The 14,025-nt window shown below is 39.1% G+C and overlaps 1 protein-coding gene across 1 annotated transcript in view; it reads left to right on the plus strand.

Annotated features, from left to right (window-relative positions):
- Positions 1 to 14,025, plus strand: part of LOC146448612 (uncharacterized) — a gene marked incomplete at its 5' end in the record, with an annotated part of 123,245 nt that overhangs the window by 48,382 nt on the left and 60,838 nt on the right. Inside the window, 4 exons of the mRNA XM_085102419.1 lie at positions 1,006 to 1,077; positions 1,288 to 1,359; positions 1,570 to 1,641; positions 2,309 to 2,380. Of these exons, the coding sequence (XP_084958545.1) occupies positions 1,006 to 1,077; positions 1,288 to 1,359; positions 1,570 to 1,641; positions 2,309 to 2,380 (288 nt within the window). The remainder of the gene's footprint in view (positions 1 to 1,005; positions 1,078 to 1,287; positions 1,360 to 1,569; positions 1,642 to 2,308; positions 2,381 to 14,025) is intronic.

The raw sequence follows: 14,025 nt of genomic DNA on the forward strand, positions 1-14,025 counted from the left end.
TGTCTTGTAAATTTCTATATTTGTCAATAATGAATAATGTAAACTCAGCAAGAGAATATTTAGTTATTGTAACTACATACAAATTAATTCTGGTGACAGTTCTACAAAGTAGGAAAATTGGTTCTGCTTATGCATTTGTTTACTTCTTGGTGTCCACAGGGATCTTGAAAACAACAAAATAACTCAACTGCCGGAGAAGTTATTTTCGGGACTGACCAGTCTATCTCAGTTGTAAGTATTTTCGTACAAGTTGTCATGGTTGTCGGATTTGATTATTTCTGTTGTGTAGTAAATTTCTATATTTGTCAATGATGAATAATAGAAACTCAGCAAGAGGAAATTTGATTATTGTAACTACATACAAATTAATTCTGGTGACAGCTCTACAAAGTAGGAATATTGGTTCTGCTTATGCATTTGGTTTCTTCTTGGTGTCCACAGGGATCTTGAAAACAACAAAATAACTCAACTGCCGGAGAAGTTATTTTCGGGACTGACCAGTCTATCTCAGTTGTAAGTATTTTCGTACAAGTTGTCATGGTTGTCGGATTTGATTATTTCTGTTGTTTAGTAACTTTCTATATTTGTCAATGATGAATAATGTAAACTCAGCAAGAGGAAATTTAGTTATTGTAAGTAGATACAGATTAACTCGTGTGACAGTTCTTCAAAGCGGGAAAATTGGTTCTGCCTATGCATTTGTTTACTTTTTGGTGTCCACAGGGATCTTGGAAGAAACAAAATAACTCAACTGCCGCAGAAGTTATTTTCCGGACTGACCAGTCTATCTCAGCTGTAAGTATTTTCGTACAAGTTGTCATGGTTGCAGCATTTCATTATTTCTGTTGTTTAGTAACTTTCTATATTTGTCAATGATGAATAATGTAAACTCAGCAAGAGGAAATTTAGTTATTGTAACTACATACAAATTAATTCTGGTGACAGTTCTACAAAGTAGGAAATGTGGTTCTGCCTATGCAATTGTTTACTTCTTGGTGTCCACAGGGATCTTGAAAGCAACAAAATAACTCAACTGCCGGAGAAGTTATTTTCCAGACTGACCAGTCTATCTTGGTTGTAAGTATTTTCATACAAGTTGTCATTGTTGTGGGGTTTTATTATTTTTGTTGTCTAGTAAATTTCTATGTTTGTCAATGATGAATAATGTAAACTCAGCAAGAGAAAATTTAGTTACTGTAACTACATATAAATTAATTCTGGTGACAGTTCTACAAAATAGGAAAATTGGTTCTGCTTATGCAATTGTTTACTTCTTGGTGTCCACAGGTATCTTGAAAGCAACAAAATAACTCAACTGCCGGAGAAGTTACTTTCCGGACTGACCAGACTATATTTGTTGTAAGTATTTTCGTACAAGTTGTGATGGACGTGGGATTTGATTTTTTCTGTTGTCTTTTAAATTTCTATATTTGTCAATGATGAATAATGTAAACTCAGCAAGAGGAAATTTAGTTATTGTAACTAAATACAAATTAATTCTGGTGACAGTTCTACAAAGTAAGAAAATTGGTTCTGTTTATGCATTTGTTTACTTCTTGGTGTCCACAGAGATCTTCAAGGCAACAAAATAACTCAACTGCCGGAGAAGTTACTTTCCGGACTGACCAGTCTATCTTCGTTGTAAGTATTTTCGTAATTACATAGAAATTTATTCTGGTGACAGTTCTACAAGGTAAGAAAATTGGTTCTGCTTATGCATTTGTTTACTTTTTGGTGTCCACAGGGATCTTGACAGCAACAAAATAACTCAACTGCCGGAGAAGTTATTTTCCGGACAGAACAGTCTATCTTTGTTGTAAGTATTTTCGTACAAGTTGTCATGGTTGTGGGATTTTATTATTTCTGTTGTCTTGTAAATTTCTATATTTGTCAATGATGAATAATGTAAACTCAGCAAGAGGAAATTTAGTTATTGTAACTACATACAAATTAATTCTGTTGACAGTTCTACAACGTAGGAAAATTGGTTCTGCTTTTGCATTTGTTTATTTGTTGGTGTCCACAGGCAGCTTAAAAGCAACAAAATAACTCAATTGCCGCAGAAGTTATTTTCCGGACAGACCAAACTATATTGGTTGTAAGTATTTTCGTACAAGTTGTCATGGACGTGGGGTTTTATTATTTCTGTTGTCTTGTAAATTTCTATATTTGTCAATGATGAATAATGTAAACTCAGCAAGAGAAAATTTAGTTACTGTAACTACATACAAATTAATTCTGGTGACAGTTCTACAAAGTAGGAAAATTGGTTCTGCTTATGCATTTGTTTACTTCTTTGTGTCCACAGGGATCTTGGAAGAAACAAAATAACTCAACTGCCGGAGAAGTTATTTTCCGGACTGACCAGTCTATCTCGGTTGTAAGTATTTTTGTACAAGTTGTCGTGGTTGTGAGATTTTATTATTTTTGTTGTCTAGTAAATTTCTATATTTGTCAATGATTAATAATGTAAACTCAGCAAGAGGAAATTTAGTTATTGTAACTACATACAAATTAATTCTGGTGACAGTTCTACAAAGTAGGAAAATTGGTTCTGACTATGCATTTGTTTACTTCTTGGTGTCCACAGGTATCTTGAAAACAACAAAATAACTCAACTGCCGGAGAAGTTATTTTCCAGACTGACCAGTCTATCTCAGTTGTAAGTATTTTCGTACAAGTTGTCATGGTTGTAGGATTTCATTATTTCTGTTGTCTAGTAACTTTCTATATTTGTCAATGATGAATAATGTAAACTCTGCAAGAGGAAATTTAGTTATTGTAACTACATACAAATTAATTCTGGTGACAGTTCTACAAAGTAGGAAAATAGGTTCTGCTTATGCAATTGTTTACTTCTTGGTGTCCACAGGGAGATTGAAAGCAACAAAATAACTCAACTGCCGGAGAAGTAGTAATAGTACAGATGAGAATAGTGAAAAATAATTCCGACGTTTGAAGCTCACGCAAAACTATTTGATTTTACTGAGAAACAGAAAACAACAAGCGGCGAATAAACATGGTTACGATCATTTTTATTGTTTACCTAAACCGTAATGGGCCATTTGACAGTTGTGTGCTTAGTGACCTTGGATTGGAAGCGAGGCTGGAGGTCTCCTTGTTTTGATACAAACCTCAATGGTTTTCATAGCAGAGCTCTGCGCGCGCCGAAGGCGCAGATCTTGGTAACAGAACTCGGTAACCCGTGAATGCGAGAAACTTTGGTTTGGTTATGACCTTACTTCCGTCCGACCGTCCGTCCGTCCGTACGAAATCCTACAATGCTAATGTCCCCGTGCCTAGTGTTTGTTCGGCGGGACACTTATCAGAATATTGAAGTCAAATCATTTGACTGATACTCCGATCCGGCAGGACGAAACGTTGTTTTTTTCCTCTTAAAGTGAAACGTTTCGCTCACTTTTCGGTGTAAGACGAACGAAAAAATCAGCAATGGAATAAAAGAACTGGTTATTCTCAAAAGAGGCGAGTATATTCATGTGATTTTGTTGACAAAACTTTGCTGTTTTGGAAGATATTGTTTTCCTGTAGTATTGACACGCCGTTTAACTTAAGCTAAATACTGTTCACTTCATGGCTTTCTTTAAGCTCATTTTTTCGGCCCATGTTCATTATTTACCTTGGAGTTTTATTTTCTAATCTAGTCCAATTTTGCCTTTGAACAGTGGACGCATTGAATCCCACAATGCTAATACTCACACTCATCAGTGCTAATAGGACACTCATCAGATTTCTTAAAGGGAGGCCTTTTTTATGCGTTCCAGCTTGACGAAACGTTGGATTATACTTCTTGAAGCGAAACTTTTCGCTCACTTAATATAGTAAAACGTTGCCTTTCCCGCATAGTAATAAACCACGCAAAAATTCTACTGTATTAGTGGGACCGTTCTTTACTTAGGCGCAATAGAGCTAACTTAGAAGCAGTCTTTCGAGCTCATTTTGTTCCTTCATGTTCGTCATTTCTCTTGGAGTCAGTTTATTTTCTAATCTCGTCCCATTTTGCTTCATTTAAGAAAATTTGATTCTTAGCTAAAATAGTCAGTCAAACCCGAAACGTGTCGGAAGACTGTATCGTTGGCGTAAACTACTGACACATTTGAGCATTTATTTTACAATCTTGACAGCGAACAAGCACAATGACTTAATACAATAGCATAGAAGGGAAAAGATTGAGATAAAAGTCTCTCAAAGAACGTTAAAAGCGAATATAAATTTTTAAAAAGGGTGATTTCATTTTCATCAAAACAAAGCTTACGCAAACCATTTATTCGCTGTTTGTGTGAATTGTTCGAAGACTGTTGTTTAGTTTATTTCTCTTAATTATCACAGTTTGTTAATTACCATTTATTACTCCAGAATATATTTGAACTCTATTTTATAGTTAGGTCTAGCCTTTTTCTGAGGTTCCATATGGCTTTATTGATAAGCAAAATTTTACTAGACAGTGAGAGTGCTACATAGCGCGCGTGACTGTTCACAAACCGGTTCGCCTCGATCCGTATTAAAAATGACAAAGAATGATAACAACAAAATACACCAATATATGGAATCAATTGAACAAACCTCTTTGCAAAAGTCGGTTTTATGAACATGAAGAAAACTACTTCAACTCAATAATAGGCGATCCCGTCCTGAATATTTACTTACAATGTACAAAATATTTTGATATTTTTTGGACTCCGCACTCACATAATCATGCACCTTAGCATAACACTTTTACTGAAATATTTCTTTTTGCAACGGGGAGGGGGTTAAGAGACTACCTTGCTCCCCTGTATAACGGGTAGTATATGTATTCGCATAAGGCCGAGTAGAATTAAGGATTAATTTTCAAGCGCATTTTAGAAGTTTCCCAAATTACGCGACGAGTGGAATTTGCGAAGACTTTGAAAATACAAGTGAGAATTAATCCTTAAACTACGAGGAATCATTGCGCTGTTATAACACGGAGGACAAATTTTTTTAAAACCATCAAGGAACTTGGTAAAACAGGCAGTAAAACACTCACCGTAAGCAAAAACCACACAATTTATTTAAGTTATTCGTAGCGTACAAAACAAACAAAACTGACGAGAAGAATTACCATTAACATATGTAATTAAGAGAGAAAACGATTTTAATTCAGGAGGAAACTAACAACCATAAAACTTAATGTTAGGCATTCATTATTAAGTTGTTCACATGCACTGTGACGCTTCTGACCGCTTGAAAATCACAGGAACGTAGATCGATAAAAATAGCAAACGGTGGATCCAAAGAAGGAAATTGCGAAGTAATTTCTTCCTCTGAATTTGACCTGCTTCTTCCTCACATAAAAAGGACACTGTTATGGTCGGTTATTGTTCGTTGTAAAAAGAAGTTGCGAGGTGAAAGCACCAATGAACATGACTGACTTCGATTTCGCAGCCAAACAAATATCAATCCGATCCACGTTTTTAGCTTTGACACAAATAATCTTTTACTGACTCTTGTAAGAGACACGAAAACATAACCTTTGGGATTTCCTTTCCATGTATTTTTGTTACGAATAGCCCGGCTTAAAGAGTCGAACTCCAAAGAACCTCAAAAAAAATTGTTGATTTTGGGCGCAAAATTAAGAAACCAACAAAATATACAACTACCGTACTCAGCCAATGAGGAGCGAGTATTTTCGCCGCTCGACCCATCAGGAGTAAGTAATTTTGCCCTCGATGAAAGGAAAATTAAGAAACAATGCCCTCAACAAATCAGCATTCAGTAATTTTTCCTTCTGTACTTCATAGTTATTGTTGATATTATCCTCAAATGTTGTTTTTGAGGAGTTTGTTCGTAGGAGTCTTAGGGCTTAGCCCTTGACAAATCCTTTTTTGACTCCTGGCGGGTGGTTGGAGGAAAAATGCGCGTGGCTAATATTTAAAATTTAAATCACGACTTCTTGCTTGAGGTTACCTAAATAATGTGATTGAAAAAATTTTATCACATGTCAAATTTTCAGAAAGGTCAACGGTATTGAAGCAAAAAGAGAACACCCCCAAACAAATATTACCTTCCGTAACACAATATCGAACAATCAGTTGTCAACCTCAAACATGTTTTAATGGGAAAATGGCACTTAGTACAAAGCCAGCCTTTCCTGAGAGAAATCTTCAAGTAGCCACCACTAATTTCCTTTTAAAAAACGGAAAATCTCTAAATGACATGCTTGTCAGAGAAAAAATATAAAGACGTTACACTTAAAAAATGTTTTCATTGTTAGAAGTCGCGCAGGCCTGTCACCCCTTGCTATCTCCTACTTAGATGTTCTTCTTTCGATTTATTGTTTCGAAAAGTTGTGTTCTCTTTCAGTAAACGTGAAATTGGCGTCTTGAAAATTTACGCTTGAAGTGCATGGGGCGGGCCATAATAGCTGAAATCTGATATCTCAGTGCAAAAGAAAACCTTTTCTTCCTAGATCCCACCTAAGACCTTAAAATATACGGGTAGACGATGGATTCTGATTGGTCAGTGTTTTCTAAAGACAATTAAGCAATAGAGGACAGAAATATTACTCAATGAAAGGTGAGTGGCAAACGCGATAATCGCGTAAAAATCACGGGCGCTTCACTGCGGCTCTGATTGCATTAATGAGAGATGATTGATTCTTCCAAAGGTTGGTTTGTAATTGGTCCGTTAAAGAACAACCAATAACAGAGGGCTTTTTAACAACAAGATATTTTAATAAAAAATTCTTTAAGGTGACATGTTGGGACAATTTTCTGCACTCCTAGGGACCAGCGGTCCACTTTCACAAAAAATCAAAACATTACACTGCGGAACTTGTTGCTGCTGTTTTACTGACCAGCGACCGTGACAAACATTTACTCATTTTCGCCTACGCATACGATGTAAAGGCGATAAGTATCGCGGGCGCGTGTTTCACGGAAATGACAGCGTCGAAACTTGTTTAATTTGTTTTCATTTTTAAATACGTTTATTTAAGTTCGTTTCTGTCAAACGGGCCTCACTTCTAAGATGCATCATCGACTTGGCTGGTGTCTTCTTCTTCTTCTTCTTCTTCTTCTTCTTCTTCTTCTTCTTCTTCTTCTTCTTCTTCTTCTTCTTCTTCAGGAACTTGAGGCCTATCAAAGAGCCCGCTTAACAAAAATTTCCGTTTGTCCACGGCTACCTCCACAGCTTCTTCATAATCTATAGAGTCCTCGTCCATAAAGCGACGTAGGGTGTTCATGACTTCTTGATGTATAGGATCCTGCCTAAGACCATGAAACCACTTTAGATTGTGTAAGAACAGCCTTCACAACTTTTGCTTGTGAGCCGGTGATGGAAAATTCAACGCTTTGGCCTTAGCAACCGCTCTAGCTGCACCCTTGTCCAGAAACTGTTCCACCCGTTTGACATAACTAGGATTTAGAGTATCTCTTACTTCCGCTCGCAGACATCCGAAAGGATCACTGCTGTAATAGCCGGAATAGTTCTCCACCGTGTCTTCATCATCTTCGTCATCACTATCCACGCTTTCATCCTCGTTTTCGTCATCTCCATTTTCTTTACCTTCTTCTTCTCTCTTTTCATCTTGTTCGTCTGTGTCGACTTCCGAAAAGGCGGCATTCTTTGTTAAACTCTCCTCTTGTTCTTTCCGTGGCAGAGTCTGTTTTAACTCCGACTAAATGATTTTTTACAATACTGGCAAAGATGTCCCATACGCTAAGGCATGTGTACGCGAAAGCTGTCTAAACTAAAAACGAGCATGACCAAGAAAGCCAAATATTATATAGATGAGTCACTCATCAGAACTGTGCCCCATGCATTCAACATAAAAGGCGCATAAGCATGATCACGAGAAGTAAATACTCATGAGCACGAGTAGTAGTTACCCATAAGCATACAAAGTAGTTACTCATGAACATGAGGAGTAGTCACTCATGAGCACGAGCACTAGTTACTCTTGAGCATAAAAAGTAATTACACATAAGCACTAGCAGTAGTTACTCATGAAAACGAGAAGTTACACATAAGCACGGTGAGCACGAGCGGTAGTTACTCATAAGCACGGGAAGGAGTTACTTATAAGAAGGAAAAGTAGTTTCTCATGAGCACGAGAAGTAGTTTCTCACGAGCAGGAGGGTTAGTTTCTCATAACCACGAGGAGTAGTTTCTCATGAATAGGAAAAGTAGTTTCTCGTGAGTACGAGGAGTATTTTCTCATGAGCACGAGTAGGAAAAGTAGTTTCTCATGAGTACGAGGAGTATTTTCTCATGAGCACGAGTAGTAGTTTCTCATGAGCACGAGGAGTAGTTACACATGAGTACGAGGTGTAGTTTCCATTGACCACGAGGAAGAGTTTCTCATAAGCACAAGGATTATTTCATAAGCACGAGGAGTAATTTCTCATGAGTAGGAGGAGTAATTTCTCATAAGCACGAGTAGTCGTTTCTCATTAGCACGAGGAGTAGTTACACATGAGCACGAGGTGTAGTTTCCCATAAGCACAGGGAGTAATTTCTCATGAGCACGAGTAGTAGTTTCTCATGAGTACGAGGAGTAGTTTCTCATAAGCACGAGGAGTAGTTTCTCATGAGTAGGAGAAGTAGTTTCTCAAAAGCACGGGCAGTAGTTTGTCATAAGCAATAGGGGTACTTTCTAATAAGCACGTGCAGTAGTTTTTCATGAGTAGGAGGATTAGTTTCTCATAAGCACAAGGAGTACTTTCTCTTGAGTACCAGGAGTACTTTCTCATGACCACATGGAGTAGTTTCTCATAGGCAATTGGGGTAGCTTCTCATAAGTACGAGGAGTAGTTACTCATAAGTAGGAGGAGTAGTTTTAAATGAGTAGGAAGTGTAGTTTCTCAGGGGTACGAAGAGTAGTTTCTCAGAAGCACGAGGAGTAGTTTGTCATGAGTACGAGGAGTAATTTCTCATGAGAAGGGTGAGAACTTTCTCATAAGCACGAAGAGTAGGTTGTCATAAGCAATAGGGGTAGATTGTCATAAGCACGAGGAGTAGTTTCTTATGCGTAGCAGGAGTAGTTTATCATGGCCATGAGTAGTAGTTTCTAATGAGTAGGAGGAGTAGTTTCTTATTAGCACGAGGAGTAGTTTCTCGTGAGTAGGAGGAGTAGTTTCTCATAAGCACGAGGAGTAGTTTCTCATGAGCACGAGGAGTAGTTCCTCATAAGCACGAGAAATAGTTTCTGATAAGAAGGACAGATAGTTTCTTTTGAGCGCAAGGTGTAGTCTTTCATGAGTACGAAGAGTAGTTTTTCATAAGCACAAGGAGTAGTTTCTCATGAGCACGAGGAGTTGTTACACCGGAGCACAAAAAGTAGTTTTTCATGAGCACGAGGAGTAGTTTCTCATGAGTGGGAAGAGTATTTTCTCATGAGTACGAGGAGTAGTTTCTTATAAGCACAAGGAGTTGTTTCTCGTGAGCACGTGGAGTAGTTTCTTATGAGCACGAGGAGTAGTTTCTCATGAGTAGAAAGAGTAGTTTATCAAAAGCACGAGGGGTAGTTTCTCATGAGTACGAGGTTTAGTTTGTCATGAGCACGGTGAGTACTTTCTCATGAGTAGGATGGGTATTTTCTAATGGACAACAGGAGTAGTTTCTCATCAGAACGAGGAGTGGTTTCTCATGAGCACGAGGAGTAGTTCCTCATAAGCACGAGGAATAGTTTCTTACAAGAAGGACAGATAGTTTCTTATGAGCGCAAGGAGTAGTCTTTCATGATTACGAGGAGTAGTTTCTCATAAGCACAAGGAGTAGTTTCTCATGAGCCCGAGGAGTAGTTACACATGAGCACAAGGAGTAGTTTTTCATGAGCACGAGGGGTAGTTTCTTATCAGCACAAGGAGTTGTTTCTCGTGAGCACGTGGAGTAGTTTCTTATGAGCGCGAGGAATAGTTTCTCATAAAAAGGATAGATAGTTTCTTATGAGCGCAAGGAGTAGTTTTTCATGAGTACGAGGAGTAGTTTCTCATAAGCACAAGGAGTAGTTTCTCAAGAGCACAAGTAGTAGTTACACATGAGCACAGGGTGTAGTTTCTCATAAGCACGAGGAATAGTTTCTCATAAGCACAAAGAGTAGTTTTTTTATGAGCACGAGGAGTAGTTTCTCATGAGTAGGAGAAGTAGTTTCTCAAAAGCACGAGGAGTAATTTCTCGTAAGTACGTGGAGTAGTTTCTTATAAGCACAAGGAGTTGTTTCTCATGAGCACGAAGAGTAGTTTCTCATAAGTAGGAAGAGTAGTTTCTCAAAAGCAAGAAGAGTAGTTTCACATGAGTACGAGGTTTAGTTTGTCATGAGCATGGTGAGTACTTTCTCATGAGCACGAGTGGTAGTTTTTCATGAGTAGGAGGAGTAGTTTCTCATGAGCATGACGAGAAGTTTCTCTTCAGGTAGAGGAGTTGTTTCCCATAAGCACGAGGAGTAGTTTCTCATGAGCACGAGGAATAGTTTCTAATAAGCACGAAGAGTAGTATCTCATGAGCAAGATGAGTAGTTTCTCATGAGTAGGAAGACTAGTTTATCAAAAGCACGAGGGGTAGTTTCTCATGAGTACGAGGTTTAGTTTGTCATGAGCACGGTGAGTACTTTCTCATGAGTAGGATGGGTATTTTCTAATGGACAACAGGAGTAGTTTCTCATCAGAACGAGGAGTGGTTTCTCATGAGCACGAGGAGTAGTTCCTCATGAGCACGAGAAGTAGTTTCTCATAAACACAAGGAGTAGTTTCTCACGAGCACGAGGAGTATTTTCTCATAAGCACGAGTAGTAGTTTCTCATGAGCACGAGGAGTAGTTTCTCATGAGCACGAGGAGTACTTCCTCATGAGTACGACGAGTACTTTGCCATGAGCACGGTGAGTACTTTCTCATGAGCACGGGGAGTAGTTTCTCATAAGCACGGGGAGTAGTTTCTCATGAGTACGAGGAGTAGTTTCTCATAAGCAATAGGGGTAGTTTCTCATAAGCACGAGGAGTAGTTTCTCATGAGTAGGAGGAGTACTTTCTCATGAATAGGAGGAGTACTTTCTCATGAGCACGAGGAGTAGTTTCTTATGAGCTAGAGGAGTTGTTTCCCATAAGCACGAGGAGTAGTTTCTTATGGATACGAGGAGTAGATTCTCATAAGCACTAGCGGTAGTTTGTCATGAGTACAAGGATTAGTTTCTCATAATAAGGAGTAGTTCCTTATGAACTCGAGGAGTAGTTACTCATGAGCACAAAGACTAGTTTCTCATGAGCACGAGGAGTTTTTTGTTATGGTCAGGAGGGGTAGTGTAACATGAGTACGAGAAGTAGTTTCTCATGACCACGAGGATTAGCGTTTCATAAGCACTAGGAGTAATTGGTCATAAGTACGAGAAATAGTTTCTCATGAGCGCGAAGTGGTAGTTTTTAATCAGCACGAGGAGTGGTTTCTCATAATCACGAGGAGTAGTTTTTTTTATAGGTACTATGAGAAGTTTCTCATGAGCTCGAGACGTAGTTTATCAGGAGGAAGAGGATTAGTCTGTCATGGGTACGAGGGGTAGTTTCTAATGATTAGGAAGATAGATTCTTATGAGCATGAGGAGTAGTTTCTCATGATCACGAGGGGTAGTTTGTTATGAACACGAGGTGGTTTCTCTTGGGCACTAGGAGAGGTTTCTCATGAGCAGGAAGAGTAGCGTCTCTTGAGCACTAGAAGTAATTTGTAATGAGTAAGAGAAGTAGTTTCTCATGATTACGAGGAGTAGTTTCTCATGAGCAGGGGGAGTAGCGTCTCTTGAGCACTTGGTAGTAATTTGTCATGAGTACGAGGAGTAGTTTCTCAGGAGCAATATGGGTAGTTTCTGAAGAGTACGAGGAATAGTTTTTCACTAGCAAGAGGGGTGGTTTCTGATGATCTATAGGAGAAGTTTTTCATGAGCACTAAGAGTAGTTTTTCATGAGCACGGGGAGTAGTTTCTCATGAGCACGAGGAGTAGTTTGTTATGAGCACGAGGAGAAGTTTCTCCTGTGCGGGAGGAGTGGAGTCTCTCTAGCACTAGGAGTAATTTGTCATGTTTACGAGGAGTAGTTTCTCATGAGCACGAGGAGTAGGCTGTCATGAGTACGAAGATAGTTTCTTATGAGCACGAGGAGTAGTTTCTTATAAGCAAGAAGAGTAATTTGTTATGAACACCAAGTGTAGTTTCTCATGGGCACGAGGAGAAGTTTCTCTTGAACAGGAGGAGTAGCGTCTCTTGAGCACTAGAAGTACTTTGTCATGAGTACGAGGTGTAGTTTCTCATGGGCACGAGGAGTAGTTTCTCATGAGGACGAGGAGCAGCGTATCTTGAGCACTAGAAGGAACTTGTCATGAGTACGAGGAGTAGTTTCTCATGAGCACGAGACGTAGTTATGAGCACGAGGTGTAGTTTCACATGGTCACGAGGTGTAGTTTGTTATGAGCACGAGGTGTAGTTTCTCATGGGCACGAGGAGAAGCTTCTCATGAGCAGGAGTAGTAGCGCCTCTCTAGCACTAGGAGTAATTTGTCATGAGTACGAGGAGTAGTTTTTGATGATTACGAGGAGTAGTTTTTCATGAGCACGAGGAGTAGTCTGTCATGGGTTCGAGGAGTAGTTTCTAATGAACAATAGGAGTAGTTTCTTATCATCACGAGGAGTAGTTTCTCATGATCACTAGGATTAGTTTCTCATGAGCACGAGGAGTAGCTTCTCATGAGTACGAAGAAACTTCCTTAGGGGCACGAGGAGTAGTTTCTCATAAGCACAAGGAGTAGTTTCTTATGAGCACTAGGAGTAGTTTCTTATGTGAACGAAGATGTCCTATGAGCACGAGGAGTAGTTTCTCATGAGCACGAGGAGTAGTTTGTTATGAGCACGAGGAGTACTTTCACATGGGCACGAGGGGAAGTTTCTCATGAGCAGGAGGAGTAGCGTCTCTTAAGTACATGGTCGTAATTTGTCATGAGTAGGAGGAGTAGTTTCTCATGAGCAATACGGGTAGTTTCTAATGAGCACGAGTAGTAGTTTTTTACTAGCACGAGGGGTGGTTTCTGATGACCTCTAGGAGTAGTTTCTCATTGGCACAATGCGTACGAGGAGTAGTTTGTAATGAGTGCAAGGAGTAGTTTCTCATGAGGAATAGGAGTAGTTTCTCATGAGCACGTGGAGTGGTTTCTCATGAGCACGAGGAGTAGTTTTTTTTATGAGTACGAGGAGCAGTTTCTCATGATGACGAGGAGTAGTTTGTAATGAGTGCGAGGAGTAGTTTCTCATGAGGAATAGGAGTAGTTTCTGATAACCACGTGGAGTGGCTTCTCATGAGCACGAGGAGTAGTTTCTTATGGGAACGAAGAGTGGTTTCTGATGAGCATTAGGAGTAGCACGAGGAGTAGTTTCTCATGAGTACCAGGAGTAGTTTCTCGTGAGCACGAGGATTAGTTTTTAATGGGCACGAGGAGTAGTTTGTTATGAGTACGAAGATAGTTCCTTATGAGCACGAGGAGTAGTTTCTCATCAGCATGAGGAATAGCTTCTCATGATCACTAGGAGTAGCTTCTCATTAGTACGAAAATAGTTCCTTATGAGGACGAGGAGTAGTTTCTCATGAGAAGGAGTAGTTTTTCGTAAGCAAGAGTTGTAGTCTTATCTACTAGTCCTCGTGCTTATGAGAAACTACTCATCCTAATCAGAAGGAACTACTCCTGAAATTAACAACAGAGGAATTATCGTTAGCCAGTATTTCTGCATTAGCGGATTGCCGCCCGGAAATGCCATTTCTACAAAAAATTACCCGCTTTTTGGTAATTTAAACCTTTGTTTCTAGAGTCATGATGGGAGGAGATTGGAATGCAACGCTTAGCTACCTAGATAAAAGTGGTGGCTTTCCATGGAGAGAAACAGTTCATAGGAACGGTTTAGAGAGTTTGATGGCGGATCTCAACTTGGTTGATGTTTACAGAACACTTCACCGAAAGACAAAAGCATATACTTATGAAACCAAGATTCAAAAATTAAAGTCTAGAATAGATTACTTC

This window comes from Pavona decussata, unplaced genomic scaffold (genome assembly GCF_977016875.1).
Source record: "Pavona decussata unplaced genomic scaffold, jaPavDecu1.1 SCAFFOLD_856, whole genome shotgun sequence".
Classification (NCBI taxonomy): domain Eukaryota; kingdom Metazoa; phylum Cnidaria; class Anthozoa; order Scleractinia; family Agariciidae; genus Pavona; species Pavona decussata.